We start from the raw sequence: 26,318 nt of genomic DNA on the forward strand, positions 1-26,318 counted from the left end.
ATGGGGCATTTGTTCACGCCGAGCGGCTCGAGAGCAGCGTGGAGACGCTGTTGGCTGTGGGGTTGAGTGCGCAGCGTCCAGGTTAACTTGTGACACCTGTTACCATCGGGTATTTCTTTTATTCCGCGCTGCGCTCAAATAGTTACTGAATGAAAGCCACCATTCCCAGCCGCATACATAGTTATTAAGCCAAAGTCAAGTCGATGTGAAACCTGTATAATGTCATACAGCCTGCTCGTCAAAGAGTCTACAGAGTACGTTGACATTCAGCCAAAACTCAGCGTGACGTCAGTGGTTCATAGGAAAGCCCAGACATGTATCTCACTGAAAATTCATTTGTTTTTATTGGTCACTTATTGCAATATTGTCATCTTTTTTACTTGTCTTTTTTGTTTATCTGTTCAAAATATAGACTGAAATAATCACAAAACAGTTCATTGCCTGTGGAAAAGCACCTTCAAAAGTCAAAACTTTATTCACATGTTTCAAACAAGTGTCAACAATGAATAAAAAGCACTCACCCTAGAATCTTACAATCATAAAAATATACATGTACAAAAGTGAACTTGGGACTGTATTCAAGAGAATAAGATGACATCTGATAAAAGTATGGACTGCCTTCATATTGTCAGGGTCAGATTAGATAAGATTCATAAATAGAATGAGAAAAAAAAACTTTGTTAGTGAAATATGTGTGTGGGGAAACTGTAGGGACTGCATTAAAGGGGAACTATGCATGTCCGGTTGCTTTATTATTGTCTCTCTTGCTCCTCATCCTCCAAATCATCACCTTCCTCTTCATCCTAAACATCCTCCACTTCATCTGTGTCCAAGTCTGTACTGTTCTCAACATTAACATCACAGTCATCTGTGGTCAGTGCTGTAAGGAGACTTGCAAACTGTGAGAGATACCTTGAAAATTCTCTCCTCTTACTCCGCAAAGCTGCAGTTGCACCTCTGTCCTGTCTGTTTGAGGAATGCCCTTCCGGCTGGGAGTGTCTGTCAATTTCCATTATCTGCTTTTCATAGAACCTTTTGGCTGATTTGCAGTCTTCCACCAAGTACGCTTTCTCTTCATTTGCCCTTCTTGTTGTATTCCACAACACAAACAGCTGCTGTTTAACAGGCATGTTGTCAATTTCTCTGGTAGTCAGGGTTGGCCAAATGGGATTGTCGATTTGAATGACATCATTGTAGTCCAAGGCATGTGGCTGGTTGACTGCTCTGGTGGCAATGTTGAACTCTTTCACTTTTTGTTTGATCTTCTGGCAAATTGAAGAGATCTTCTTTGAAAGTCTGATTGCAATTTTCTGTCCATCTGCAAAACAAATGGTTGATTCAATGTCATGAATGGAAGAAAACATTAACCACATGTAACATTTTATATACCTACTGTACCTGCATATTTTCTCACAAGGCCACAGAGAAACCTCCGCTCTAAGGCAAGTCGATAGATGGCCTGCAGTGAGTTCTGTCTTTTCTTGTCTTCCATTGCACTTTGGATGTGCAAGCATGATTCACTTGTCAGAATCCATCTTTCTCCAAGGCCATGTAGCTTCTCAATTGTTTTTATTTTCTTCTCTAATCTGAAAGTTGTACATAAATAAATACATGTCTTGGTTATGCAATATAAATCTTATTGATGAATGGATTGAGATAAAATCAATTTTCGCTTAACTACAGATGACATTATGTTTGAAAATAGGAGTAGGAACAAGGTAACTGTAGGCTTGTTTGAAAAACAAATAATACATATTTATATATAATTAATGAACTCCAGCTTTTTATTGACCTGATAAAGACTTGCATATTTGCAGTTAATATCAACACCATCACTGTTCACCTCACATCCATTGATCCAAGTGAAACGATACTTACTTATCAAGACGTGTTGTGACATCACAAGTCCTGCTGGCAGTCACACTCCTCAAGACTTGTCTGGGAAAAACAGGGTGTTGTTAACAACAACATAAATGATACTGTAATTGCACTCTGCATACTGCATTCATGATTGTTAACTCTGCTGGTGTGTCTTGTTTTGTTGCAGAGGGCAAACTGTGCTGCTGGTTAAACTAATGGTTCAACACATAATATAGTAATTCAATTCAAACAAAAAGTGCAGCAACACTACCAGGTCATTTTGTTTAGATTTTGTCATTTGTTATACAAGAAGACATAGATTCAATGTACTTGTCATTGTGGAGCTTATCTGTGGAATTTGAACTACACAGAGAGGTTATTTGTAATTTCCTCTCAGACAGTTAGAATATCTAAAATATATTTTGCTGTAAAAACTCACAGTTCCTGGTGCTCTATTTGTTTTTGGACATAGTCCTCTTCCCAGGTCCAGTCTACAGACCGCTTGGCCTCTGTCTGATATTGGTTTGTCCAGACTTGTATGTCTTGCTGTGTGAGACCTTGAGACAAAAACATGACATACTTCAATACCTTCCTATGTGGTCCAAGGTAAAGTGACTGCTACATGAATGATTGGGGGGACGGGACGCTATGAGTGAAACGCTCGCTCGAAGAAGCTCTGATTAAATATGCTGAGCCGCGAGCACCATGTATCTCACTTGGTAGAGCACGCCCGCTGCAGCGACCCTGGATTGGATCTTGTCTCTTTCCAGCTGCCCTTTCAAAATAAATGCATAAAAAGTCTTGAAAAAAACTAAACAAAAAAAACACTGACTTGCGAGCTGGTGGCGGTGAGAAATTTAGCGGTGATGGCCGCCACTAACTTCTCTATGTCGGAATGTTACCAATTATTTTGAGATTTGAAGCTAATTATAATCATAAAATTCCACTTACCAAGTGTTAACATTTTTAAGACCTTTGAAAAATTGATTTAAGACATTTTAATGCCAATTAAGGCCTTGGTTTTTGTTTTTAGATTAATGAATTCAATGTCTTTTAAGACTTTTTAAGGATCCGTAAGAACCCTGAGTTAGTATAGTGATCATTAATCAAGTCAACATCATTATTACATTTATATTTACCATTTCTTGGTTAAAACCTTTCCAACATTTTGTGTCTTACCTGTATTTTTCATTATTTCAGTCATCTCTGTATTTGCTTCCTCCTCAACTGACTTGACCTTTGCAGCTTTGAGAACCAGGGCTTTTGCTTGAAATGGAGTCAAGAAATCCAAAGTAAGACATTATAATATTGTCCTATTTGTCTTCATAGTCTTTCAATTATTGTACAAAGCGGACAAAGTTTAACTAAAAAATAGAATTGATTAAACAGATTAAGATAACAACTGCTTAAAAGGTTGTTTGTACATTGTTTAAGCATCTTCAAAGAACATGTATACCATGAAATGGAGAAAGACACTAACACATTACACCTTTACCTTGGCTCTTCCTTATCCTTGAGCTGTAGTGCAGCAAAGCATCAGTCAGCAGATCGACTCTGTGTGAAGGTGTCATTTCTTTGGTCACCTTACCAAAACGGCGAAGGTATGACCACAGTCGTTCCAGTTGTTCCCCATCAGCTAAACCTGCACCTTCAACATTCCTACAGCTGTAGGAAATCTTCAAAGCAGAATCAAAACAAAAAAAGAAGTTGATCATTTAAAGAAGTTATACACTACTGGTCATAACTTTTAACAGTTACCAACAAAATTAAAAATCGGTCAAAAAATTAGGATGGCAACCTGACAAGCAACATCATGTCCATAAGCATGGAATGCAGGAACAGCAAATGTAGTCTTTGTCACACGATCTGGATAAAACTTCTGCGAGATAAATAATACATATAAATTTAGATAGATTTATAAGTTGTAATTTGGTTTCTCTATAATTGGAAGACAAGCAATAAAAGGTGCATAAAAAATTACCTGCAAGTGAGGTTTCAGTTTGCATGCAATATCATACATGAAGACAATTTCTTTGTTTGTCCCAAACTGCTCTTGCAGTTCCTTTAGCAGGTAAGCAGCATTTGAAAGGCTAAAAGAAAAAACAAATACTTTATATTAAATAGGCCAACATAACGAAACATTCTTATGTGAAAGCTTTGGATTTACCTTTCACCTCTCTTCAGGCTCAGAAAGCGACGTGGATGTTCATGCTTACAAGATAAGCCAAAAACAACAGTTTCATCCAATTTGGAGTTCTTCACCTTTGACCGGAGGGCATTGCCTGCTTGAAAGCTGATACAACCCTGTAAAAGTTGGTGCATATGTTTGTATCCACATTGCTGGGTATGCATATTTTTTTCAAATTACACTGTCAAATCCCTACTTGATCACATGTCCTAAAAAGATAAGAAATTACTTTTTTGGGTAAATGTGTGAACATAAGCTATGGATAAATCCATGCTGCATTAACATTACATTTTTATAACCCAGTAATGAAGGTGGAAGGTATTAAACAACAATGGTTAAACTTTACCTGCTCAGAAGAATGCCGCTTTTCTTCAGTAAAAGCATCAACATCGTCCTGGGGGCAGAAGAACCGGTTTGAGTGCTTGGGGGCCTCAAGGCTACTACCAGATGATTTTTTCCTTGGAAGTCCGAACAGTCCATCGGCTGCAACAACCAGACATCCATCACTCTATAATAAGTGACAGTCAGAGTAAAATGTGTCATTAGGTATCTGTGACAGCTTTCAAACTAAACATTATAACAGATAACATTTTTCATTCTTGATTGTGAAACCAGAGCAGCAAATTCAGTTAGAGTGCAGTAATAGTAAAAAATGCCTTCGTAGTGGAACATTTGTAAACCAGACCATGATATGCCTGAATGCCGATCTTTCAGATACTATTATTTGACTAGTTGTTTGTTATTGTGTTGATAAAGAAAATAAGATATGTGTAATGTATCACTTCACAAACAATTACTGCTTTAAGTACAACAACCCTAATTTAGCACATGTATACATTATACCTCTGGACAGAGAGGACAGTGTGTTCCATCTGTTATGTCTGGTCCAAGATGGCACAGTGTTGACATCTGGTATCGGAAGTGTCTGTATTCCTCATAGGACTCATTTATGAGAATTCCATACAGGTCATGACACTACACGGAAAGTGATTATAATCACAATAGGTCAATAATAAAAAGGTGTTTTTCAAATTGCAAACTTGCATACGATGGTGATTGTGAGAAAGGATTCAAATTAACAGAAGCTACTAATAAACAAACCTTGGAGGCATCTGACGAACACTGAATTGCTGCACATACAGCTTTTAGTGATGGACCACACTCAAGCTGAAGGCGACAAACCAAGTCCAGCAGTGTCATGGAGATGGCAGTTTGTGGATGCTTCACTGTTCTATATCGTATAGGCTTCGCCCTTTAAGGCTATCACTAGTGGGTTTATCCCTCGCGCGCATGCGCAGCACTGAAAGCATTTTAGTCCACGCCCACCTACTGTGGGCCTCACCTCCGGTCTCACCCTGTGTATAAATTGGGGCGAGACCGGGCAATCGGCTCCCATTTTTTATTCAGCGACATGCAGCAAGAAGAGCATCAGGCGAAGAAAGGAGCAACCTCGTCCGGCGGCATCAGAGTGTGCCCGGTCTGCCAGACCGGGTACATTATGAGTTACTGACACCGCAAGCAGCCTGCCCATACTGCAAGTTGTTGCCTGCGGCAGAGAGGCAGTGGAGAGCGGACGCTTTCGCTGCCGTCGCCGAGGACGTATTCCCCGTCCTTGACCTCTACCCGCTGGACGACGCCCTGGACTTTTTTGACACGGGGTCGGAGCCCCACCCCAGGTATCTCCACGCTGGTCGAGCGTCGCCCCCCCCCCCCCTCCAGCCGGAGGGGCTGGAGCCTGACATCGACCCGCCGGGGGCACATCCAGGTGTCCCTGGAGTCCCCCTATCGACGACGACCTCCTTGCCGGCCATAAGAGCTCTTGTCCGGGAACTGCCGGTCATTATCCAGAAGGCAGCGGCGTACAAGGACCTCCCTGTTCCGCCGGAACAAGCACCGCTTCCTCCGGACGACATGGCAGGCGGCTTCGCCTCGGGCCAGGCGGCCCGACGCGACCCCATCTGGCCTCGCTCTCCGGCCATCAAAGCTTACCAGTCGGGAGCGGCGGCTGAGCCTGGGAAGTTGAGAGCTCCGGTCTCAACGTATGCCCCCATCACCAAGGTGGAGGGCTACACGGAGCATGGCTTCCCTCCCGTCTCACCTCTGGAGCCGAGCTTGTCTTTGGTCTTCGGTGTGAAGACCAACATGCTCGGTGGACGACGGCCGGTGCCGCCCTCCACCACGGACCAGATGACGGCGAGGTTCGCGAACAGATCGCACCAGTGCGCCTTCCAGGCATCTGCAGCCGCCAACAACATCGCTCTGCTGGCATACTCAATGAACAAGATGGCCGCCGAGCCGGAGCTTCTGCCCGGACGGGCAGAGGAGCTCGGAAAGGCCGCCAGCGCAGCACTGAATCTCTGCGCGTCCATTGCAGTGTCCACCGCCAGGATTGCAGCGTGGCAGCAGTTGATCCACCGGAATATCTGGCTGCACCAGAATGCCGCCATCCCGGAGAACATGAAAAAGAAGCTACTGGAGGGCCCCATCAGCCCCGATGGGCTGTTCGGTCCACACCTCCACTCTGTGGTGGACCAGCTACAGAGGACATCGGAGGAGGCTGAGAAGTTTAAGTCGCACGTGGCTCGTGCTCAGCAGGATGCGGACCCTCAACGTCTATCTGGCCACCGGCGGGACCGGCGGGACCAGCGACACAGACCGAGACGCCCCGCGGCAGCCACCGCGGCTGCGTCTCGGCCCCCTGCTCCTCCTGCTCCTCCTCCTCCGCTTCCACAACCTAGCTACCGAGCGGCTCAGCCAGCACCTCGGCGCGGGCAGAAGCATCGCCGCATGGCTCCATCGTGGTCGAACCCGCCACAAGAGCCCCCCGGAAGCAGAGCAGGAGGCAATGACATTTTGGGGGGATGTGTGTGTTCTTGGAAAATGTTGATGTGTTAAACCGTTTTGAAATAAAACGTAAACATCTTCTTATTAAGAGCAATTTTCCGGTTGAAACTCAGTCTGCCCTCGAGTCTGTCGACTCAGCTGCAGCTGCAGGTCACACACTCCCCACACTGTGTGAGCCGGCGGCCTGTAACCTCTCGGTTAACAGGCTGCTCGGACTCACATCATTAAAGCAGCACATCTCCTCTGTATCACACTCAGAGGTTCCCTCCACACATGTTGTAACTACACATGTGTGTGATAATGAGCCCACGAGAGCCGTCACTGCGCCTCGTGTAGACAGCGCGCACACACCTGTGTCTGTGCGCAGCGTCTCCTCTCCTCATCCTTCGGTGAGTGAGAGTTTGAACGCTCTTCAATGTCACGTTTACGAGTGTTCTCCTCCTGAACGGCGACTTCTTGACGCTGATGTGTCCGCGAATTACGCACCGTCTCCCCGGCAGCGTCCGGCCGCGAGTCCGTGCGTAATGCGCTCTCCAGAGACTTCCTCTCAGCCCTTTCGGTCTGAGGCCCCCATGGGTTGCTCCCGGAAACGCTCCGGCACGAGCAACGGCGGCGAGGGCTCTGGCTTGGCTCGTCTCCATGACAACCGCAGCGCATCAGCTAAATGTACGCCCGCTTTCAGAACATTACTCAGAGTGGCGGCGCGTCTGTTTGATGGACAGCTGGATGGACAGGCTGATCAGCAGAGGTTACGCCTCTCCTCCCCCGCAGTTCAACGGGATTCTGGAAACAGTCCTGTCATCCCAAGAACTCCGTCTCGCTCTCCAGTCAGAGCTGCAGGAACTCCTGATGAAAAATGCAATTTCCAGGGTTCCTCAGGGAGAGGAAAATCAGGGTTTTTACTCCCGTTATTTCCTGGTCCCGAAAAAGACGGGCGGCATGAGACCCATCCTCGATCTGTCTCTGTTCAACAAATCGATAATGGAGAGACGGTTTCACATGCTGACGATCAGACAGGTGCTAGAATGTGTTCACCAGGGCGACTGGTTCACTTCCATAGACCTGAAAGACGCGTATTTTCACGTCTCCATCATCCCGAAACACAGGAAATTCCTGCGTTTCTCATTCCAAGGGATTCAGTATCAGTACAACCGTCTGCCATTCGGTTATTCCCTGGCTCCACGCACCTTCTCCAAGTGTGTGGAGACGGCCCTGCAGCCTTTACGCAGGATGGGGATGAGAGTGCTGTTTTATCTGGACGACCTGCTTTTGCTGGCTCGCTCCAGACAGGAAGCAGCGTTACAGACGAAAAGGCTGGTAACACATCTGTCGAATCTGGGCTTCACGATCAACTGGGAAAAGAGCTCTCCTCTTCCCTCTCAGTGTGTGATCTATCTGGGAGTGGAACTGAACTCAGCCAGCATGAGAGCGCGGCTCTCTCGGCAGAGAGTGGAGGCCATGACAGCTCTCCTCCACCGTGTTACGCCTCACAATGTGGTGACAGCTCTCTCTGTCATGCAGCTGCTGGGCATGATGTCAGCAGCTCATGTGGTGATTCCTCTGGGCCTGCTCCACATGAGACGGCTGCAGAGGTGGTTCATTCGCCTGCGCATCGACCCTGTGCGTCAGCGGAGACGCATGCTTTCCATTCCTCCCTCAGTGGGCCCAGATTTAGCCCACTGGAGAAACCCTCACACCCTATCAGCGGGGGTGCCGCTGGGCAGAGCTGCGTCACACATCTCAGTGTTCACAGATGCATCTCTCTCAGGGTGGGGAGGAACGTGTCGGTCACAGGTGGTGGGAGGACAGTGGCCAGAGACTCACATGTCTCTCCACATAAACGTGCTGGACCTTCTCACTGTGTGGAAAGTTATCCAACATTTCACTCCGCTGCTGCAGAATCAACATGTTCTGATTCGCACGGAAAGCGACGGCAGCCTACATAAACCGGCAGGGCGGAGTCCGCTCCGCTCAGCTGCTGAACACAGCAAGACAGCTGTTGCGCTGGGCGCACACACACTTACTAGCCTCCATCCCGACCTGGTCACCCAGATCTGGAACAGGTTCGGCAAAGCAGAGGTGGATCTGTTTGCCGCACGCGAAAACGCACAGTGCGCTCTCTGGTTCTCACTGAGCACACGAGACAATCCTCCGCTGGGAGTGGACGCGTTTGCGCATCGGCCATGGCCCAGGATGCTCCTATACGCATTCCCTCCTGTTCCGTTAATCCCTCGGTTCCTGGACCGAGTGCAGAAAGAGCAGCTGTCAGCGATTCTGATAGCTCCGGAGCGCACGGGCGCGTCATGGTTTCCATGCCTGCAGCGGCTGATATCAGGCCGCCAGTGGGAACTCCCGTGGCGCGGGGATGCTCTCTGTCAGGCAGAGGGAGCGATCAGGAGTTACCTGGTGATAGATCAGCGTCTGTGGGCCTGGCCGCTGAACGGGAACGCTTAGAGAGGCTGGGTCTCTCTCAGGATGTTGTGCGCACTATCCAGAGCGCGAGAGCCGCTTCTACCAGAGCTTCTTACACAGCCAAATGGTCAGCTTTTCAGCGTTGGTGTGTAGAAAAGAGCCTGGATCCCACTGCGTGTCCCATGCCTCACGTGCTTTCATTCCTCCAACTGTTGTTGGACAGGAATTTGGCTTTCAGCACAGTTAAGACTTATGCTGCTGCCATTTCGTCCTGTCATGAAGGTTTCGGTGACAGATCGGTGTTCAGCCACCCTCGGATGAAACGTTTTCTGAGAGGCGTACGGAGACACAGACCGGTGTCACGCTCCTTAGCCCCTCAGTGGGATTTGGCGCTGGTTTTACGCGCGCTGGTTAAAGCACCTTTTGAACCTTTGGATCAGGTGCCACTTAAGTTTTTGTCAGCCAAAACTGCTATGCTGTTGGCTCTGACATCTGCGAAGAGAGTCAGCGATTTATCTGCTCTCTCTGTGGCTCCCTCGTGTCTCAGGATCCAAGGAGACGGCAGCTCGGCTGTATTACGGCCTAATCCAGCCTTTACGCCTAAAAGCATCGCGAGCTCTTTCAGATCCAGGGTGATAACTCTGGTTGGGTTCTTTCCTCCTCCTCACAACTCTGAGGAGGAAGCCACGTCTCATCTGCTCTGCCCCGTGCGTGCGCTGTCCTGCTACGTGGCGCGCACTGCTGCCTCGCGACGCACCCAGCGTCTGTTTGTGCACTACAGGGAACAGTCTCTGGGACTCCCCCTGTCTGCTCAGCGCCTGTCACACTGGCCGTGTGAGGCTGTTGCACAGGCATATCTCTCCTCTGGGATGGATCCCCCGGAGAGCATCAGAGCGCATTTCATCAGAGGAATCGCGTCCTCCACAGCTTTGCATGGAGGAATGACGGTGGAAGACATTTGCACTGCAGCTTCCTGGTCTTCCCCCTGTTCTTTCATCCGTTTTTATCTATGAGATGTTTCCCGTTTCTCTATGACTCACTCTGTACTGAGTGTTTTGTCAGAGTGATGGATGTCCGATGATTTTGTTGAGCGCTCTCCCTCCTGCCTGTCAGCGCATGGAGAGTTGCCTGTTTCTCCCACTCTGTTCCTCGTTCGACTGTTACAGTGCGTAACCTTCGTCTCCACTTCCTCACAGCAGTGGGCTTTATTGTCCCCAGCCTCGATCCCATCATAGAGAATGTTACATATTCTACTATGCTGTGCCACTCAGGCACATATGGGGTTTTTGTGATGCGTCTTTACGCATGACACATGGCTGGGCGTGGAGCGTTATGGATTCGTTATTGGAGCAGGTGTGTTCGTGCTTGTGGTACCGAATGGACCCAGTGAGGCATGGACTATATCCTGCTTCTCCTTTAACCCACTAGCGATAGCCTTAAAGGGCGAAGCCTATACGATATAGAACGATAGTTACGTATTGTAACTCTAGATTCTATGAGTATAGGCGCAGCCCTTTAAGCTCTGGGCTTCACTGGCTCCTGAAATGGCTGAAGAAAAAGCTGTTTTATGGGAGCCGATTGCCCGGTCTCACCCCAATTTATACACAGGGTGAGACCGGAGGTGAGGCCCACAGTAGGTGGGCGTGGACTAAAATGCTTTCAGTGCTGCGCATGCGCGCGAGGGATAAACCCACTAGCGATAGCCTTAAAGGGCGAAGCCTATACTCATAGAATCTAGAGTTACAATACGTAACTATCGTTGCTGGCCAAAGGCCATAGCGTACAAGTGATGCAACCTCCATTCCGCAGTGGCAGAACTGAATCCACACATCATGAAGCCTTCCTAAAATTCATGACAGAATAGCTGTTAAATGCTGTACTTTTTTAACAACTTTCCATTTTGTGCAGGGTGTATATGACTGTTTCTGATATACTGTATTACTTACCTTGCTGATCAAACACATTCATTTGACGTGTATAGGATGTTTCACACTGGTGGCCATCCTTCCTTGTCCAGTGCCACCGAAAGCCTACTGGTACTTGCTGGTGAAATTCACCATCCTTAAATATAAAGATGACATTATAAACTTTTTAGTGCACAGTACAAAAAAAAACAAGAATAGGTGCCCGCTACATAGAGGTTATAAACACGGAGAAGACATTAAAGCTAATTTGGCATGAATATCATACTGTAAGCCTCATATACAATTCTATTCTGTACCACTCAATGTTTTTAGAAAACTGAAAATACGCTGTTAGAGAAATACTGAAGAGAAAAGTATAAAGTAACACAAACCGCCCATTTTTCAAGCCCGTGCACTGCAGCAGAGCCTTGATGTACACTCTTGACACAGCCTTCACAGTAGTAACTTTCACTGCCACAGTTATTGCATCGCCAGATGTCAGTGTCACTGGTGAGGGAAACTCCACAAACTGCGCAGGGTGCGTTTTCTGAGGGACAGAAAAGCTCCAACCTCACACCAAGGAGTATCTCCCTTGTCCTGGCCCAAGCTTCCACCGTACCCTGCTTCTTGCTGGTGCTGGTACCCCCTTCAAGTTCATCAGCTGCAAGTGGCAAGGTGCAAGCTGTTGATGGTGGAGCTGCAAAGCAGCACCTTTCTGCCGGTTGGTTTGAGGGCAAGGGGGTCCTCTCCTTCAAATATCTCCTGGACACTCTTGCCCTTCCTCTCAATGGTACGTTCTTGACTGTTATGTACGGTCTCACTTTTTTTATTTTCGCCATGTTCATCTATTCATTTTTTTTTTTTTTTAAAGAAAGAAGAATAAACGGGATTAATATGATCACGTTACAAAATTAGGCTCGAGCATTAGGCCTACGTAAAAGAAGTTGCTAAAAGTTGTAAAAACATATTGGCATATTGATAAATGGGGGAGGGGGCACTGTATTCCAAGTAGATCATATCATATTCGTTTCAGCTAGCTTGCGTTAGTGCTGGAAACTATTGTGTGTGTACCTTGAATCTGGAATAAAGTCTATCTATCTATCTATCTATGCTATACATAAATTGAATTGAATTGTCTGTGCAATTCCACCAATTAATTTTTATAAACTTTCAGTCTGACCTGTTTGTTTCCATTACTCACACACAGGTGCTCGTACACGTAACGTTAGCTATATTAAAGGGAATGCTAACCGGATGTGGTCAGTGGTTAAAAAGTAAGCCAACTGGCTCAAGGACCTGGACAGTTTAATTTCAGAGGTCGGTCAGAAATAACACGCATTACTGATGGCACGTTTGCAACTGTCACTTTTTCCCCCCTTGTTATCATTATTATTTTATCACGTTATTAAATGACAGACACCAAATACATACCTGCTGTCAACGCGCCTTCCTCTCCCACAAGCTTCTTCTTCGTCTTTTTTCCCGTTTCATGGCAGGCAGCACCTACAGGTGCAATACCGCCACCTCCTGTCCTGGAGTGTAAGGCTTACGCCGACATTAACCCAAAGATACTAAACTGTATTTGATCAAACCAAACACAATGAATAGAGGAAGAAAAAACGGCATTCCCTTATACAAGTAAAATACATCCATGGTCCCGTCTCTCTGAGACACCTAAACATTTTTTTTTTTTTCCGTATCTTTCTGGTACGCGTCCGGTAACAGGTTGCCTAGCAACCACAGTAAACTATGGCTATCGTCCAACAAAGATAAGGTAATCTCACTTTAAACGGAATGTCGTAGTTGTGATGTAAGATAAACAGACTATGTCTGGAGCCACGGTTCTTTATTACTGCTATCCATCAGCACACAGCATTCAGCACCTGACAACCAACTCCCGCGGACCCCCCCCCAGGACCCCTGTGCCGCTCGATGGGCTGCCCAAACTCGTGCCTGGCATAAAACAATGCCAACATTTATTCAAATGTTACACGGAATAAATAATATTTTATTGTTTCTCTATCAGCTGTGGATTCATGAGGATTATCAAACACGGTTAAGGTTTTAATATTCTAGCTAAATAAAAAAAGGGGGCGGGGGAGTGTGAGCTCTATAATAAACCATCTGTGCCTACTGGGCATTAATAACATTGGGTCAACCAGATTAATAGGTGATAACAGCCTCCTGCACCTACTAGTAGTTAGAGTAGGGCCCTACTGGCCCATAATTGTGGGATGATGGTATCAGGATTACGCCTATTCAATGGTATTACAACAGTCAAATCGGGTGAACTGGAAGGCTCTGTGTAAGTTGTTATGGAATGGCCCAGTATTATCTTGAAACACATTTCTTCTGTTATGTGTGCAATGTACCAACAACTCAAAAGAAACATGAAACAGATAAATTCATTCTCAGGGGCATGAATACCATCTGTCAGTGTCACCAGCACCATGGAGAGCTCCGTCATCTGTTACCTGTTTATAAACCGCAAACACTCTTTTCCCATTTCTACCAGCTGCCGTTCACTCTGACTGTTTCCACACTGAAGTTATTGCAACGTGTCACAGCTGTGGTTATATGGGAAATATGAATCTAATCCAACTGAATTCATTTTGCTACATTGTCTTACTCTTACACACTAAATACTTTGGTAAATTGATTATTTATACGTCTTAAATGCTTTAATAGGGCCTAAAACCTTATTTGACATATGCAAAGTGTCTCTGTCCGCGATGAAGTGTTTTATCTGCAAGAAATAAAAGTATAGTTACGTACATATGTAACTCTAGATTCTATGAGTAGGCTTCGCCCTTTAAGTCTTTCGCTAGTCAGTGGGTTCATGCACGCGCAGCACTGAAAAAACTTTCGTCCACACCTACTATGTGGGCCTCACCTCCAGTCTTTGCACCTTGTGTGTAAATGGGGTGAGACCAGGGGCGGAGCTATGGGTGACAGATTGCCCACCCAGTGAGATTCAGATTGACAGATGTCAATCAATCACAATTCGGATTATGATGACATAATCAATGCGTTTAACTCAAAGGCCAGAAGACTCCGCCTTGTGTAAAAACTGCCGGTAAAATAGTGTTGTTGTTGTTGTTGTTGTTGTTGTTTTATTTTTTTTATAAATGTATTCTGGCCCGCCAGGGCATGTCGTGATTGTGGTTGTGTACATACTGAAAAATACCAAATAATAGCCGATCGTTTATTTGTTTCAATCACTTGACAGACCAGGCGGCAATCTGGGACAGGCGTTTAATTCCTTCCTCTCAAAAATCCGGGATGAAAATGTCACAAACCTCGCCAGCTTTTCTCTGAATTCTCTGGCATCCTTCTGCCCAATAGTTGTCTTCTGCAAGTGAAGTTGTTGCGGCGGAGGAAACAATTTATCTAACCAGCACTCGCGGCAAACTCCTCATCTCTGTCGCTCACGGTGGCGTACATTAGTTTCTCCATCGCCCTGATCATTTTGCGCGACACTCTCTCGTGGCGTGCCCGTTTGCTGATAACTCATTCCCGCATGTTTATCTGCAGCTCCTCGCTGGCCTTCTTCCTCCCTCCAGCAGGCAGCCTGGCCCTGTTGCTGTCCTCCTCGGACAGACATTGAAGCTCCGTTTTATTTTTTCGCCAATCTCTCACTCTCTTGGGGTCGACAGAGAGTTTTCCTTTGCATATTTTAAGACAGAAAGTTTGAATTTCAAGTTGTACTTTTTATTTGTTTGCTGCACCGGAGCCATGGCGATCATCAAAGTGATACTGACTGACAGAAAGCAAGCACAATACATGCAAAAGGCGAAGAAGAAAAATGTCAGTGGTTACGTCTTCTTCCTTGATTTTTATTTTTTATTTTTTTTAATTTTTTTTATCAAGTAAAGTAAATAAATAAATTAGACTCTGCATTTATTTGGAACCGGCGGTTATTTACTAAAATATACACCTGCACTCGGCGGTTAATTGAAACCCGACTATTATTTGGTAATTTACGGTTTTCAATTTGTCAGACATTAAAATACTTGTGCGCACTGAACTGTCCAAGGTGCTTAACCCGGAGCAGCGCATGCTCTCTGTCTCCCATACACAGTAGTGTGAAGTTTTGTGCTATTAACAAAAACAGAGTAACAGAGAAAAACATGTCTCTCGTCTCGTTGAATAGCAGCAAAACAATAAATCTTCATCAAAGCCTACATAAACTCGATCTCTCTCGTTCTCTCCTTCTTTTTCCCCTTTGGGTCTTAACAGTGAAATTTAACAGAACAGACGTCCAGTTGTGGAGTAGCGGTCTCTACTGTATATCCACTCATAGGTAAGACGGAGCAATCGGCTCCCATAAACAGCCTTTTCTTCAGCCCTTCAAGGAGCCAGTGAGGCCCAGAGCTTAAAAGGCTGCGCCTATACTCATAGAATCTAGAGTTGCAATAGCTACTATCGTTTTATCTCGTACAGGCTTCGCCCTTTAAGACTATCGCAAGTGGGTTAAAGGCGAATCAGGATATAGTCCATGCCTCAGGTCCGTCCGGTACCAAAAGCACAAGCACCTACTCTAATAAACGAATCCATAACGCTCCACGCCCAGCCACTGCGTTATGCGTAAAGACGCATCACAAAGCCCCATATGTGCCTGATGGGCACAGCATAGAATAATAAGTTACATTCTCTATGATGGGATCAAGGCTTTGGACAATAAAGCCCACTGCTGTGAGGAAGTGGAGACGGAGGTTACGCACTGTAACAGTCCAACGAGGAACAGAGTGAGAAACAAACACCGCTCTCCATACGCCGATAGGCAGGACGGAGAGCGCTCAACAAAATCATCCGACATCAATCACTCTGACAAAACACTCAGTACTGAGTAAGTCATAGAGAAACGGGAGACATCCCGCGGATAAAAACGGACGAAAGAACAGGTGGAAGACTAGGAAGCTGCAGTGCAAATGTCTTCCACCGTCATTCCTCCATGCAAAGCCGTGGAGGACAGGATTCCTCTGGTGGAGTGCGCTCTGATGCTCTCCGGGGGATCCACCCCAGAGGAGAGATATGCCTGTGAAACAGCCTCACACTGCCAGTGTGACAGGCGCTGAGCAGACAGGGGGAGTCCCAGAGACTGTTCCCTGTAGTGCACAAACAGACGCTGGGAACGTCGCGAGGGAGCCGTGCGCGCCACGTAGCAGGACAGCGCACGCATGAGACGTGGCTTCCTCCTCAGAGTTGTGAGGAGGAGGAGGGGAGAACCCATCCAGAGTTATCACCCAGGATCTGAAAGAACTCGTGATGCTTTTAGGCGTAAAAGCTGGATTAGGCTGTAATACAGCCGAGCTGCCGTCTCCTTGGATCCTGAGACACGAGGGATCCACAGAGAGAGCAGATAAATCACTGACTCTCTTTGCAGATGTCAGAGCCAACAGCAGAGCCATTTTGGCTGACAGAAACTTAAGTGGAACCTGATCCAAAGGTTCAAAAGGTGCTTTAACCAGCGCGCGTAAAACCAGCGCCAAATCCCACTGAGGGGCTAAGGAGCGTGACACCGGTCTGTGTCTCCATACGCCTCTCAGAAAGCGTTTCATCAGAGGGTGGCTGAACACCGATCTGTCACCAAAACCTTCTTGTCATTACAGGTCGAAATAGCAGCAGCATAAGTCTTAACTGTGCTGAGAGCCAAATTCCTGTCCACCAACATTTGGAGGGATGAAAGCACGCGAGGCATGGGACACGCAGTGGGATCCAGGCTCTTTTCTACACACCAACGCTGAAAAGCTGTCCATTTGGCTGTGTAAGACGCTCTGGTAGAAGCGGCTCTCGCGCCCTGGATAGTGCGCACAACATCCTGAGAGAGACCCAGCCTCTCTAAGCGTTCCCGTTCAGCGGCCAGGCCCACAGACGCTGACCTATCACCGGGTAACTCCTGATCGCTCCCTCTGCCTGAGAGAGAGCATCCCCGCGCCACGGGAGTTCCCACTGGCGGCCTGATATCAGCCGCTGCAGGCATGGAAACCATGACGCGCCCGTGCGCTCCGGAGCTATCAGAATCGCTGACAGCTGCTCTTTCTGCACTCGGTCCAGGAACCGAGGGATTAACGGAACAGGAGGGAATGCGTAAAGGAGCATCCTGGGCCATGGCCGATGCGCAAACGCGTCCACTCCCAGCGGAGGATTGTCTCGTGTGCTCAGTGAGAACCAGAGAGCGCACTGCGCGTTTTCGCGTGCGGCAAACAGATCCATCTCTGCTTTGCCGAACCTGTTCCAGATCTGGGTGACCAGGTCGAGATGGAGGCTCCAATCTCCCTGTCGAGGGCCTCCTCTCGACATGATGTCCGCTCCTCTGTTCAATACACCGGGAATACACTGCTCTTCAAGGGCGAAGTGCATAGGTACGGTAGGGAAAAGTCACAACCAAAGTTTGGGGAAGACAGAGTTGTCCCTACCAATATTTAGATTATTATTTTTTTTACATAATGCATTGAATATAATATTTTTCGCAAACTCATTCGTAGTGTTAAGCACATAGATATTTTCCGACGTGCCCTCTCATCGCAGTCTTCAGTGTAACCTGCAAAGCAACACATTTATATATGCTGCCATTAGATTAGCTGAAGGGTTATCACGTTCTCAGCACATGAAGGTATCAAAGCCAGTGTTGCCAACTTGGCGACTTTCTCGCTAGATTTAGCGACTTTTCAGACCCTCTTAGGGACTTTATTTCTGAAAAACGACTAGCGACAAATTTAGCTACTTATTCAGATCATCGGGGGAAAGGCGAGAAATATATTATATTGTAATTCACATGCTGCTTAGAGTCATCGCAGTCCACTGCTCCTCTGCATTAGCAATTTTGTTTGGAATAAAGATGGCATGAACATTGCAGTTCTGTTTTAGGATGCCTTGCAGTTGTAGCCTATTAATCTGATCATCATGCTGGTTATTTTGAAAATAAATGTTGGATTTGCATAATTAAAGGTGTGAATATGTTGTTCTTCAAATGTTACGCAAATGCTCTCTCTTATAAGTTTGAAATGTGTAATATCTATCACAATAAAGATGACATTTTATTAATTGATGCATTATTTTGAAATGCATTCAGGAAATTCAGAATTCCAGTACAGATGGTTGAGGATGTTTGTGTTCTATTTTACCTCATATTAGCATTTTTTATCATGAGGGTTTTTTTTATTTTTTTTTTTATCTCTCTTTTTGAATGACAAGTTGGTTCCATAAAGCCTAAACTTGGCCATTCCTTTCATATACAAACGTTTTTTCTAACGACGTTAAGTTTAATAAGTGTAATGCATATACAGATTACATATTATTCACTGATGTAGGCTGCCGTCGCATTGTTGTCTCTGCGCATCAGAACATGTTGATTCTGCAGCAGCGGAGCGAAATGTTGGATCACACAGTGAGAAGTTCCAGCATGTTTATGTGGAGAGACATGTGAGTCTCTGGCCACTGTCCTCCCACCACCTGTGACAGACACGTTCCTCCCCACCCTGAGAGAGATGCGTCTGTGAACACTGAGATGTGTGACGCAGCTCTGCCCAGCGGCACCCCCGCTAACAGGGTGTGAGGGTTTCTCAGTGGGCTAAATCGGGGCACACTGAGGGAGGAATGGAAACCATGCGTCTCCGCTGACGCACAGGGTCGATGCGCAGGCGACTGAACCACCTCTGCAGCCGTCTCATGTGGAGCAGGCCCAGAGGAATCACCACATGAGCTGCTGACATCATGCCCAGCAGCTGCATGACAGAGAGAGCTGTCACCACATTGTGAGGCGTAACACGGTGGAGGAGAGCTGTCAGCGCCACTCTCTGCCGAGAGAGCCGCGCTCTCATGCTGGCTGAGTTCAGTTCCACTCCCAGATAGATCACACACTGGGAAGGAAGAGCAGAGCTCTTTTCCCACTTTATTATGAAGCCCAGACTCGACAGATACCTGTCTTTTCGTCTGTAACGCTGCTTCCTCTCTGGAGCGAGCTAGAGCAAGTTGATCGTCCAGATAAAACAGCACTCTCATCCCCATCCTGCGTAAAGGCTGCAGGGCCGTCTCCATACACTTGGAGAAGGTGCGTGGAGCCAGGGAATAACCGAATGGCAGACGGTTGTACTGATACTGCATCCCTTGGAATGAGAAACGCAGGAATTTCCTGTGTTTCGGGATGATGGAGACGTGGAAATACGCGTCTTTCAGGTCTATGGAAGTGAACCAGTCGCCCTGGTGAACACATTCCAGCACCTGTCTGATCGCCAGCATGTGAAACCGTCTTTCCATTATCGATTTGTTGAACAGAAGCAGATCGAGGATGGGTCTCATCCCTCCCGTCTTTTTTGGGACCGGGAAATAACGGGAGTAAAAACCCTGATGTTCCTCTCCCTGAGGAACCCTGGAGTCTCTGGAGAGCGCTTTACGCACGAGCTCGCAGCCGGACGCTGTCGGGGAGACGGTGCGTAATGAGCGGACACGTCTGCGTCAACAAATCACCGTTTAGGAGGAGAAAGCTCGTAAAAGTGACATTGAGGAGCTTTCAAACTTTCACACACCAGAGGTGTGTGCGCGCGCTGTCCACACGAGGCGTAGTGAGGGCGCTCGTGGGCTCATAATCATGTGTAGTTACCACATGTGTGGAGAAAACCTGAGTGTGACAGAGGAGATGTGCTGCTTTAATGACGAGTCCGTGCTGCCTGTTAACCGAGAGGTTACAGGTCGCTGGCTCACACAGTGTGGGGAGTGCGTGACCTGCAGATGAGTCAGCAGACTCGAGGGCAGACTGAGTTTCAACAGGAAAATTGCTCTCAATAAGAAGATGTTTGCGTTTTATTCCAAAACGGCTTGACAAATTCTCACAAACATTTCCCCAACACACACACACACACACACACACACACACACACACACACACACACACCCCCAAAATATCATTGCCGTCTGCTGTGTTTTCGCGGAGGATTAGACCACGATGGGGCCATGCGGCGGTTCTTCTGACCCCGCCGAGGTGCCGGTTGAGCCGCTTGGTAGCTCGGCTGGGGTGGCAGCGGAGGAGGAGCAGGGGGCCGAGACGCAGAGGCTGCCGCTGTCTCTGTCACTGGTCCCGCCAGTGACCAGATGAGCGCTGAGGGCCCGAATCCCGCTGAGCACAGGCCACGTTTGATCTGAACTTCTCGGCCTCCTCCGAGGTCTTTTGCAGCTGGTCCACCACGGAGTGAAGGTGGGGACCGAACAGCCCCTCCGGGCTAATAGGACCCTCCAGTAGCTCCTTCTTCATATAGTCAGGAATGGAGGTGGACGGGTGCAGCCAGATACTGCGATGGAGGAAGCTGCTGCTGTCACGCTGCGATCCAGGCGGTGGACACCGCTATAGAAGCGCAGAGATTGAGAGCGGCGCTGGCGGCCTTGCCGAGCTCCTCCTCTGCCCGTCCGGGTAGGAGCTCCGGCTCGTCGGCCATCTTGTAGCCTATGGAATACGCCAACAACGCAATGTTGCTGGCAGCTGTGGAGGCTTGGAAGGCTCACTGGTGCGAACTATCAGCGAACCTCGCCGTGCCGAGGTGTAGGCTCTGCGCTGCCTCTGCGTCGCAGGAGTTGCAGCGGGCCTGCAGGTTAAAGCTCATGATGTCCACATCAGCCGCTCCTTGGCGATCATATTGCAGCTGTGTGCTGCGTGTTCACTAAAGAAAAATGTGTAGCCAATTATCTTGTCTCACTTGAATTTATACCCAGGGTGAGACCGGAGTTAATTCCCACACCCTAGGTGGGCGTGGACTAAAGTTTTTCCAGTGCTGCGCGTGCTGGTATGCTGGTTTACCATAGGACACGATTCTGTCTGCCAGGTTTTTTAGAGCACCACCAAATCTGGACGCTTCGCGGTAATTAGAAATTTGTCATAAAATGCAATAAAATTTAAATAAAACACTTTTCTATATTGAAATGAATCCAGATTAACAGATTGCCGACCCAGTGAGATTCATGAAAATAAATAAATAAATAAAATAGGCCTATATATATATTTTTTTTTTATATAATTTGCTTTAAAAGTGTCATGGTGTTTTTTTATTTTCTTGAACATTTCAAATTTGAAATACACACAAAATAAAATAAACTTCTTCTTTAAAGTGATTGACTGATGTCAATCAATCAGTTCGGATTATGATGACATAATCAATGCGTTTAACTCAAAGCCCAGAAGACTCCGCCTTGTGTAAAAACTGCCGGTAAGACAGTGTTGTTGTTTTTTTTTTTTTTTTTATTATTATTGTTATCATGATTGTGGTTGTGTACATACCCCAAATAATAGCCAGGGCGTTTATTTGTTTCAATAACTTAACAGACCAAGCGTTTATTTGGGACAGGCGTTTAATTCCTTCCTCTCAATAATCCGGGATGAAAATGTCACAAACTTCGCCAGCTTCTCGGTGAATTCTCTGGCATCCTTCTGGGCAATAGTTCTGCAAGCGAAGTTGTTGCAGCGGAGGAAACGATTTAACCAACCAGCACTCGCTGCAAACTCCTCATCTCTGCTGTCACTCACGGTGGCGGACATTTGTTTCTCCATCGCCCTGATCATATTGCGGGACACTCTCTCGTGGCGTGCCCGTTTGCTGATAACTCATTCCCGCATGTTTATCTCCAGCTCCTCACTAGCCTTCTTCTTCCCTCCACCAGGCAGCCTGGCCCTGCTGCTGTCCTCCTCGGACAGAAGCTGAAGCTCAGTTTTATTTCTTCGCCAGTCTCTCACTCTGTTGGGGTCGACAGAGAAACGTGTAGCGGCTGCTTCTCCTAAATTTTCCTTTAAATATTTTACGACAGAAAGTTTGGTCGTACTTTTAATTTTTTTTGCTGCACCGGAGCCATGGTGATCATCAATGCGATATTGACTGACAGCAAGCAAGCACAATACGTGAACAAGGCGAAGAAGAAAAACGTGCAGTGTCAGTGGTCACGTCTTCTTCCTTGATGTTTAAAAAATAAATTAGACTCTGCATTAATTTGGAACCGGGGGTTATTTACCGAAATATACACCTGCACCCGGCGTTTAAAGGGCACCCTGCGGTTAATTGAAACCCGGCTATTATTTGGTAATTTACGGTACTCCAAGAAATGCGTTACACCTGTCCTGCAACACCTTCACTGGCTCCCAATAAAGCAGCATATCCACTTCAAGATCCTCCTCATCAATTACAAAGCTCTCAATAATCTTGTAAAGTGTCTTTGAGTTTTATTGAAAGTGCTAATTAATAAAATGTATTATTATTATTATTATTATTATTATTATTATTATTATAACCGTAGAGCCTCAACAATGCAAATATATTCTAAAAAAGCTTATATTTAATAGGGCTGAACGATATATGGTTATCGTATCTGTATCTAGATATAAACATTCAAGATATTCATATCGAAAAAGCAACGATATAAACGATATAGATTACCCCGCTCGCCCTGCATGTACAGCTCTGGCAGTCACAACAAACATCCTTTTTACGATTGCCTTTGAATGCACCGCTAAGGCCAGCCAACCCCAAACCTAATTTCATGTTTGCTGTGGATCGACAGCTGAAGCCAACCAATGACAAACATACGAGGGCGGGCGTGAGGGAGACGGAGACTGAGACGCACACACAATTTGACGACTTTCTAGCTAGTTTAGCGACTTTTCAGACCCTCTTAGCGACTTTATTTCTGAAAAGCGACTAGCAACAAATTTAGCGACTTATTCAGATCATCAGGGGAAAGGCGAGAAATATATTATATTGTAATTCTCCTGCTGCTCAGAGTCATCGCAGTCCACGGCTCCTCTGCAGCAGCGCCGGGCTCTCTGTCCTCCCGAGCGGCTGCGCAGGCGGCAGGCTGGTGTGTGTGTGTGGGGGCCGGCTGGGGCAGCAGGAGCGGACGCTGCGGCCGCTCGCTCTGTGGATTTGATACCGTATAGCTGCCGTCTAAGTTTTGATCCGTTAATTCTCTGACTTCTTAGTCTTTCTAAATTCCACTGGTACTTTACCAGCGATAACCTGAAGCTGCTGAGTCTCGATCTTCACTCTCACCCTTTCTCTCCAGATTAGGATGTCATCGTTCATCTTGTAAAAATGCACATAGTTCGTTTGATCTCCTCCCTCCCTTTACTGTTGTTACTTCAAATATATTTGTCTCTGTAGTGAGTTTGTGATTATTTAGTTAAAATTTCTCTATCAACCATTTGTATATGGCTTAAAATAATCTCTTTATTTTTCAGAAAAATGCTTGGTTTTCACCGAACCCGTAGTCATATCGTATCGTATCGATATCGAGATATCTGGCATGAATATCGAGATTTTTGTCCATATCGTTCAGCCCTAATATTTAATGCCAAAGAGATACACCTATTTTCATGTATTATTTTTACGTTGAAAGTCTGCAACAGTTTTTAAAAAACACCAACAATGAAAGATTTAGGGAAAAATACAATAAAACCTTGGATTACAAATGTGATTTTATACATTCAAACTCATGAGAATTGTGAAACTAAGTTTTTTCCTCTGTAAAATGAGGTCTGTTTACCATATTTTCCACAAATAAGTGTAAAATTGGTGGTACTGAGTTGGAACGAATTTGACTAACAAGGATGAAACACAGAATTGTGTGATAATGTTTTGCTACATGCTTCACAACCAGTCAAACCAAAAAAGGGAACAGTAAACTTAAAAGTAGCAATAGAAAACTAGAAGAACTACTAGAAAACACAGTGAACTGAAAGAGTAAAAAAAAAAAAAAAATCAAAATTTCGTCCTTGATTCGTACCATAGGCTAATTTACAGTGGTCCGGCAGATTTTATTATAGCCTATCATAAATCGTTTACATACATCTCATATCAGCTTTAAAAATAATCAGGCCAATCCTGATTTTTCCAGGCCCACCCATTAGCTACGTTCTGGCTCCGCCACTGCATGGAACAGAGGTAGAAACAGACATGCTCATGTCTCAGCTTGCTCAGGTGAGTGCAGGTGGAGCTTCTGTTCTCATCTCCTGAGAGACCTGTGTCGCTGGCCTAGGTGCTGAACTGAGACAACAGCGCTGCAGCTGCTGTCTCTGTTCAAGGTGCTCAGTCTGTGGTGCTGCTGAGCTTTTCTGACTTTTTCATCACAGGAACATCAACTCAACATAAAGTAAAGGTAAGAAAAAACAGACAGAAAGAAACTGAAACTTGATAATTAACTATCCAATTCATTTCCCTCTGCACATTATTACTGCTCAGATGTCTGAAGCTGATTTTTGTATGAAATTATTGATAAATTCTGCATTAACAATAGTTGGAAATGATCAGAGGTGCTCTGGGACCTGCTGTCGATTAAAGACCAACCCATTTCTTAAATGTGTTCATCAAAATGCCACGATATCTGATATAAACAGCACTCTGATCTCACAAAGAGAGGAGAGCAACATCGTCTGAAATCACTTAAAATTCTCAGTTATCTTTAATAAAGCAGTTGCAGTGTGTTTCTGATTTATTTCCATTCATCAAATAAATGATCAGACCATAATGAAGGTGGATAAAAAATATTTCCTAAAGAAGTTCACTGATGAAAAGAAACTTAAATGATAACAAATCAAGCAATTTTACACACATGTCCCAGTTTATTAAGAATTCTGACTGGACACGAAGAACAAGTAAGAACGTGGTTACAGTGCTACTCAGTGTTGTTCAATGACTGTGCAGCTGTACTCTTCTGCTGGTGACGTGGTGAAATACACAGCAGGTGAAAAAAAACAAAAAAAAAACGTTATCCTTTAACCTTTTGTTCAGCAGGTGGCGCTAATGTGTCAAAGAGTTCTAATCAGCCCTCATGACAGAAGACAGAGACAAAGAAGAAGAGACCCTGCCTCTGTCTTCAATTACGTCCTCAGGAAAGATACAAATACCACAGAATTCACCGGTAGAAATCATTCACTTTGTAAAACCGAAGTTGCAACAATGAGCGGCAGAGGAAAGGGAGGTAAAGGACTCGGGAAAGGAGGCGCCAAGCGTCACCGTAAAGTCCTCCGTGATAACATCCAGGGAATAACCAAGCCCGCTATCCGCCGTCTGGCTCGCCGCGGTGGAGTGAAGCGTATCTCCGGTCTCATCTACGAGGAGACCCGCGGTGTGCTCAAGGTGTTCCTGGAGAACGTCATCCGTGACGCCGTCACCTACACCGAGCATGCCAAGAGGAAGACTGTGACCGCCATGGATGTGGTGTACGCTCTGAAGAGGCAGGGCCGCACCCTGTACGGCTTCGGAGGTTAAACACATCGATCTCTTCATCAAACCAAAGGTCCTTTTAAGGGCCACACACTGATTTCTCTTGAAAGCATGTTCCTTTAACCAAGAAGTCATTACACAGTTGCTGCCTTTCGGTTTTAAAATCAACTGAATGAACTGGAGCTGGAGGAAGGACAGTCGGTACTGTTGGAAAAATGTAACCAAGATATTATCAGTTTCTCGCATTAGTTTTGTATTCACTCAACATTCTTGCTCTATCAGCAGAAACCTACAAGGTCACCTGAGTGGACAAATACTATGAGGAACAGCGTCTTGCTGTTCAACCACAGGGTGAAGCTATACTGTTTATGTGTGAATAACAACTGTCTATGTATGTATGTCGTGCAAAGCACAGAACATGCCTGAAACAAAGAAGGTGGGAGCGTTACGTTACACCTCATTAACCACAGAAATGTATATGTGCCTGAATCTTGCATAGCAACACTCTACAACTTGTTATCTTGTAAGAACCAATCATATGCGATCACGCCCAAATGTATGACAATAAAAGATGTGCATGGGGAAGAGCTCGTTGGAACGCTGATGATCAGACTCAGTGCTGACCTCCATGCTTCCCCTTTGCAAAGAAAGACAAACTCTGAGTCTGTGTCTGTTTGTGATTGTTTTATTCAGTGTTAAACCTAACACCACCTTTCTGTTGCTTTAGTTTCCAAAGTTCATGGATGTTATGTTACTCATTGTAGCATTGTAAAATTGATACCTTCTGTCAGGTTCCCCTTGATGTGTATTGCCTAAACAGATTGTGGAAACTTCCAGTAAAACTACTGCAGAAAACATTCAGGTAAAAATGAGACATGGCAACAATAAATGTTTGTCTTAGTCTGATTTAAA

At 45.9% G+C, this 26,318-nt stretch overlaps 2 protein-coding genes across 5 annotated transcripts; one reads left to right on the forward strand and one right to left on the reverse strand.

The window, feature by feature from the left end:
* Positions 1–437: 437 nt before the first annotated feature.
* LOC115596498 (uncharacterized) lies at positions 438–13,104 on the reverse strand. 4 transcript variants are annotated; one of them, XM_030441673.1, is made up of 15 exons: positions 12,640–13,104; positions 11,601–12,053; positions 11,251–11,365; positions 5,150–11,147; positions 4,395–4,556; positions 4,028–4,164; positions 3,842–3,950; positions 3,659–3,739; positions 3,356–3,536; positions 3,040–3,126; positions 2,577–2,630; positions 2,300–2,417; positions 1,879–1,938; positions 1,399–1,586; positions 438–1,318 (listed from the first exon to the last, which is right to left on the reverse strand). In XM_030441673.1, the coding sequence occupies exons 4-15, from the start codon at positions 5,246–5,248 to the stop codon at positions 804–806; spliced, it is 1,791 nt and encodes a 596-aa protein (XP_030297533.1). In that variant the 5' UTR covers positions 5,249–11,147; positions 11,251–11,365; positions 11,601–12,053; positions 12,640–13,104; the 3' UTR covers positions 438–803. The 4 variants fall into 4 exon arrangements, with proteins under 4 accessions (XP_030297533.1, XP_030297534.1, XP_030297531.1 ...); XM_030441674.1 differs by lacking the exon at positions 5,150–11,147; XM_030441671.1 differs by lacking the exons at positions 11,251–11,365; positions 11,601–12,053; positions 12,640–13,104 and adding an exon at positions 4,892–5,023 and having other exon boundaries at positions 5,150–10,983.
* A 12,025-nt stretch (positions 13,105–25,129) lies between these two features.
* Positions 25,130–25,500, forward strand: LOC115596518 (histone H4). Its single transcript, XM_030441692.1, has one exon. The coding sequence runs from the start codon at positions 25,140–25,142 to the stop codon at positions 25,449–25,451; it is 312 nt and encodes a 103-aa protein (XP_030297552.1). The 5' UTR covers positions 25,130–25,139; the 3' UTR covers positions 25,452–25,500.
* Positions 25,501–26,318: the final 818 nt, after the last annotated feature.

Source organism: Sparus aurata, chromosome 15, assembly GCF_900880675.1.
Source record: "Sparus aurata chromosome 15, fSpaAur1.1, whole genome shotgun sequence".
Classification (NCBI taxonomy): Eukaryota; Metazoa; Chordata; class Actinopteri; order Spariformes; family Sparidae; genus Sparus; species Sparus aurata.

Bases quoted from the DNA above. Each gene is read 5' to 3' on its own strand.
- LOC115596498 (XM_030441671.1), bottom strand. From the start codon at position 5,248: ATGACACTGCTGGACTTGGTTTGTCGCCTTCAGCTTGAGTGTGGTCCA. The intron at 3,951-4,027 runs GTAAATCCAAAG...TTTTTCTTTTAG, and splicing joins AGCCTGAAGAGAGGTGAAAG to CCTTTCAAATGCTGCTTACC. The intron at 3,537-3,658 runs GTTGCCATCCTA...TCTGCTTTGAAG, and splicing joins GACATGATGTTGCTTGTCAG to ATTTCCTACAGCTGTAGGAA.
- LOC115596518 (XM_030441692.1), top strand. From the start codon at position 25,140: ATGAGCGGCAGAGGAAAGGGAGGTAAAGGACTCGGGAAAGGAGGCGCC.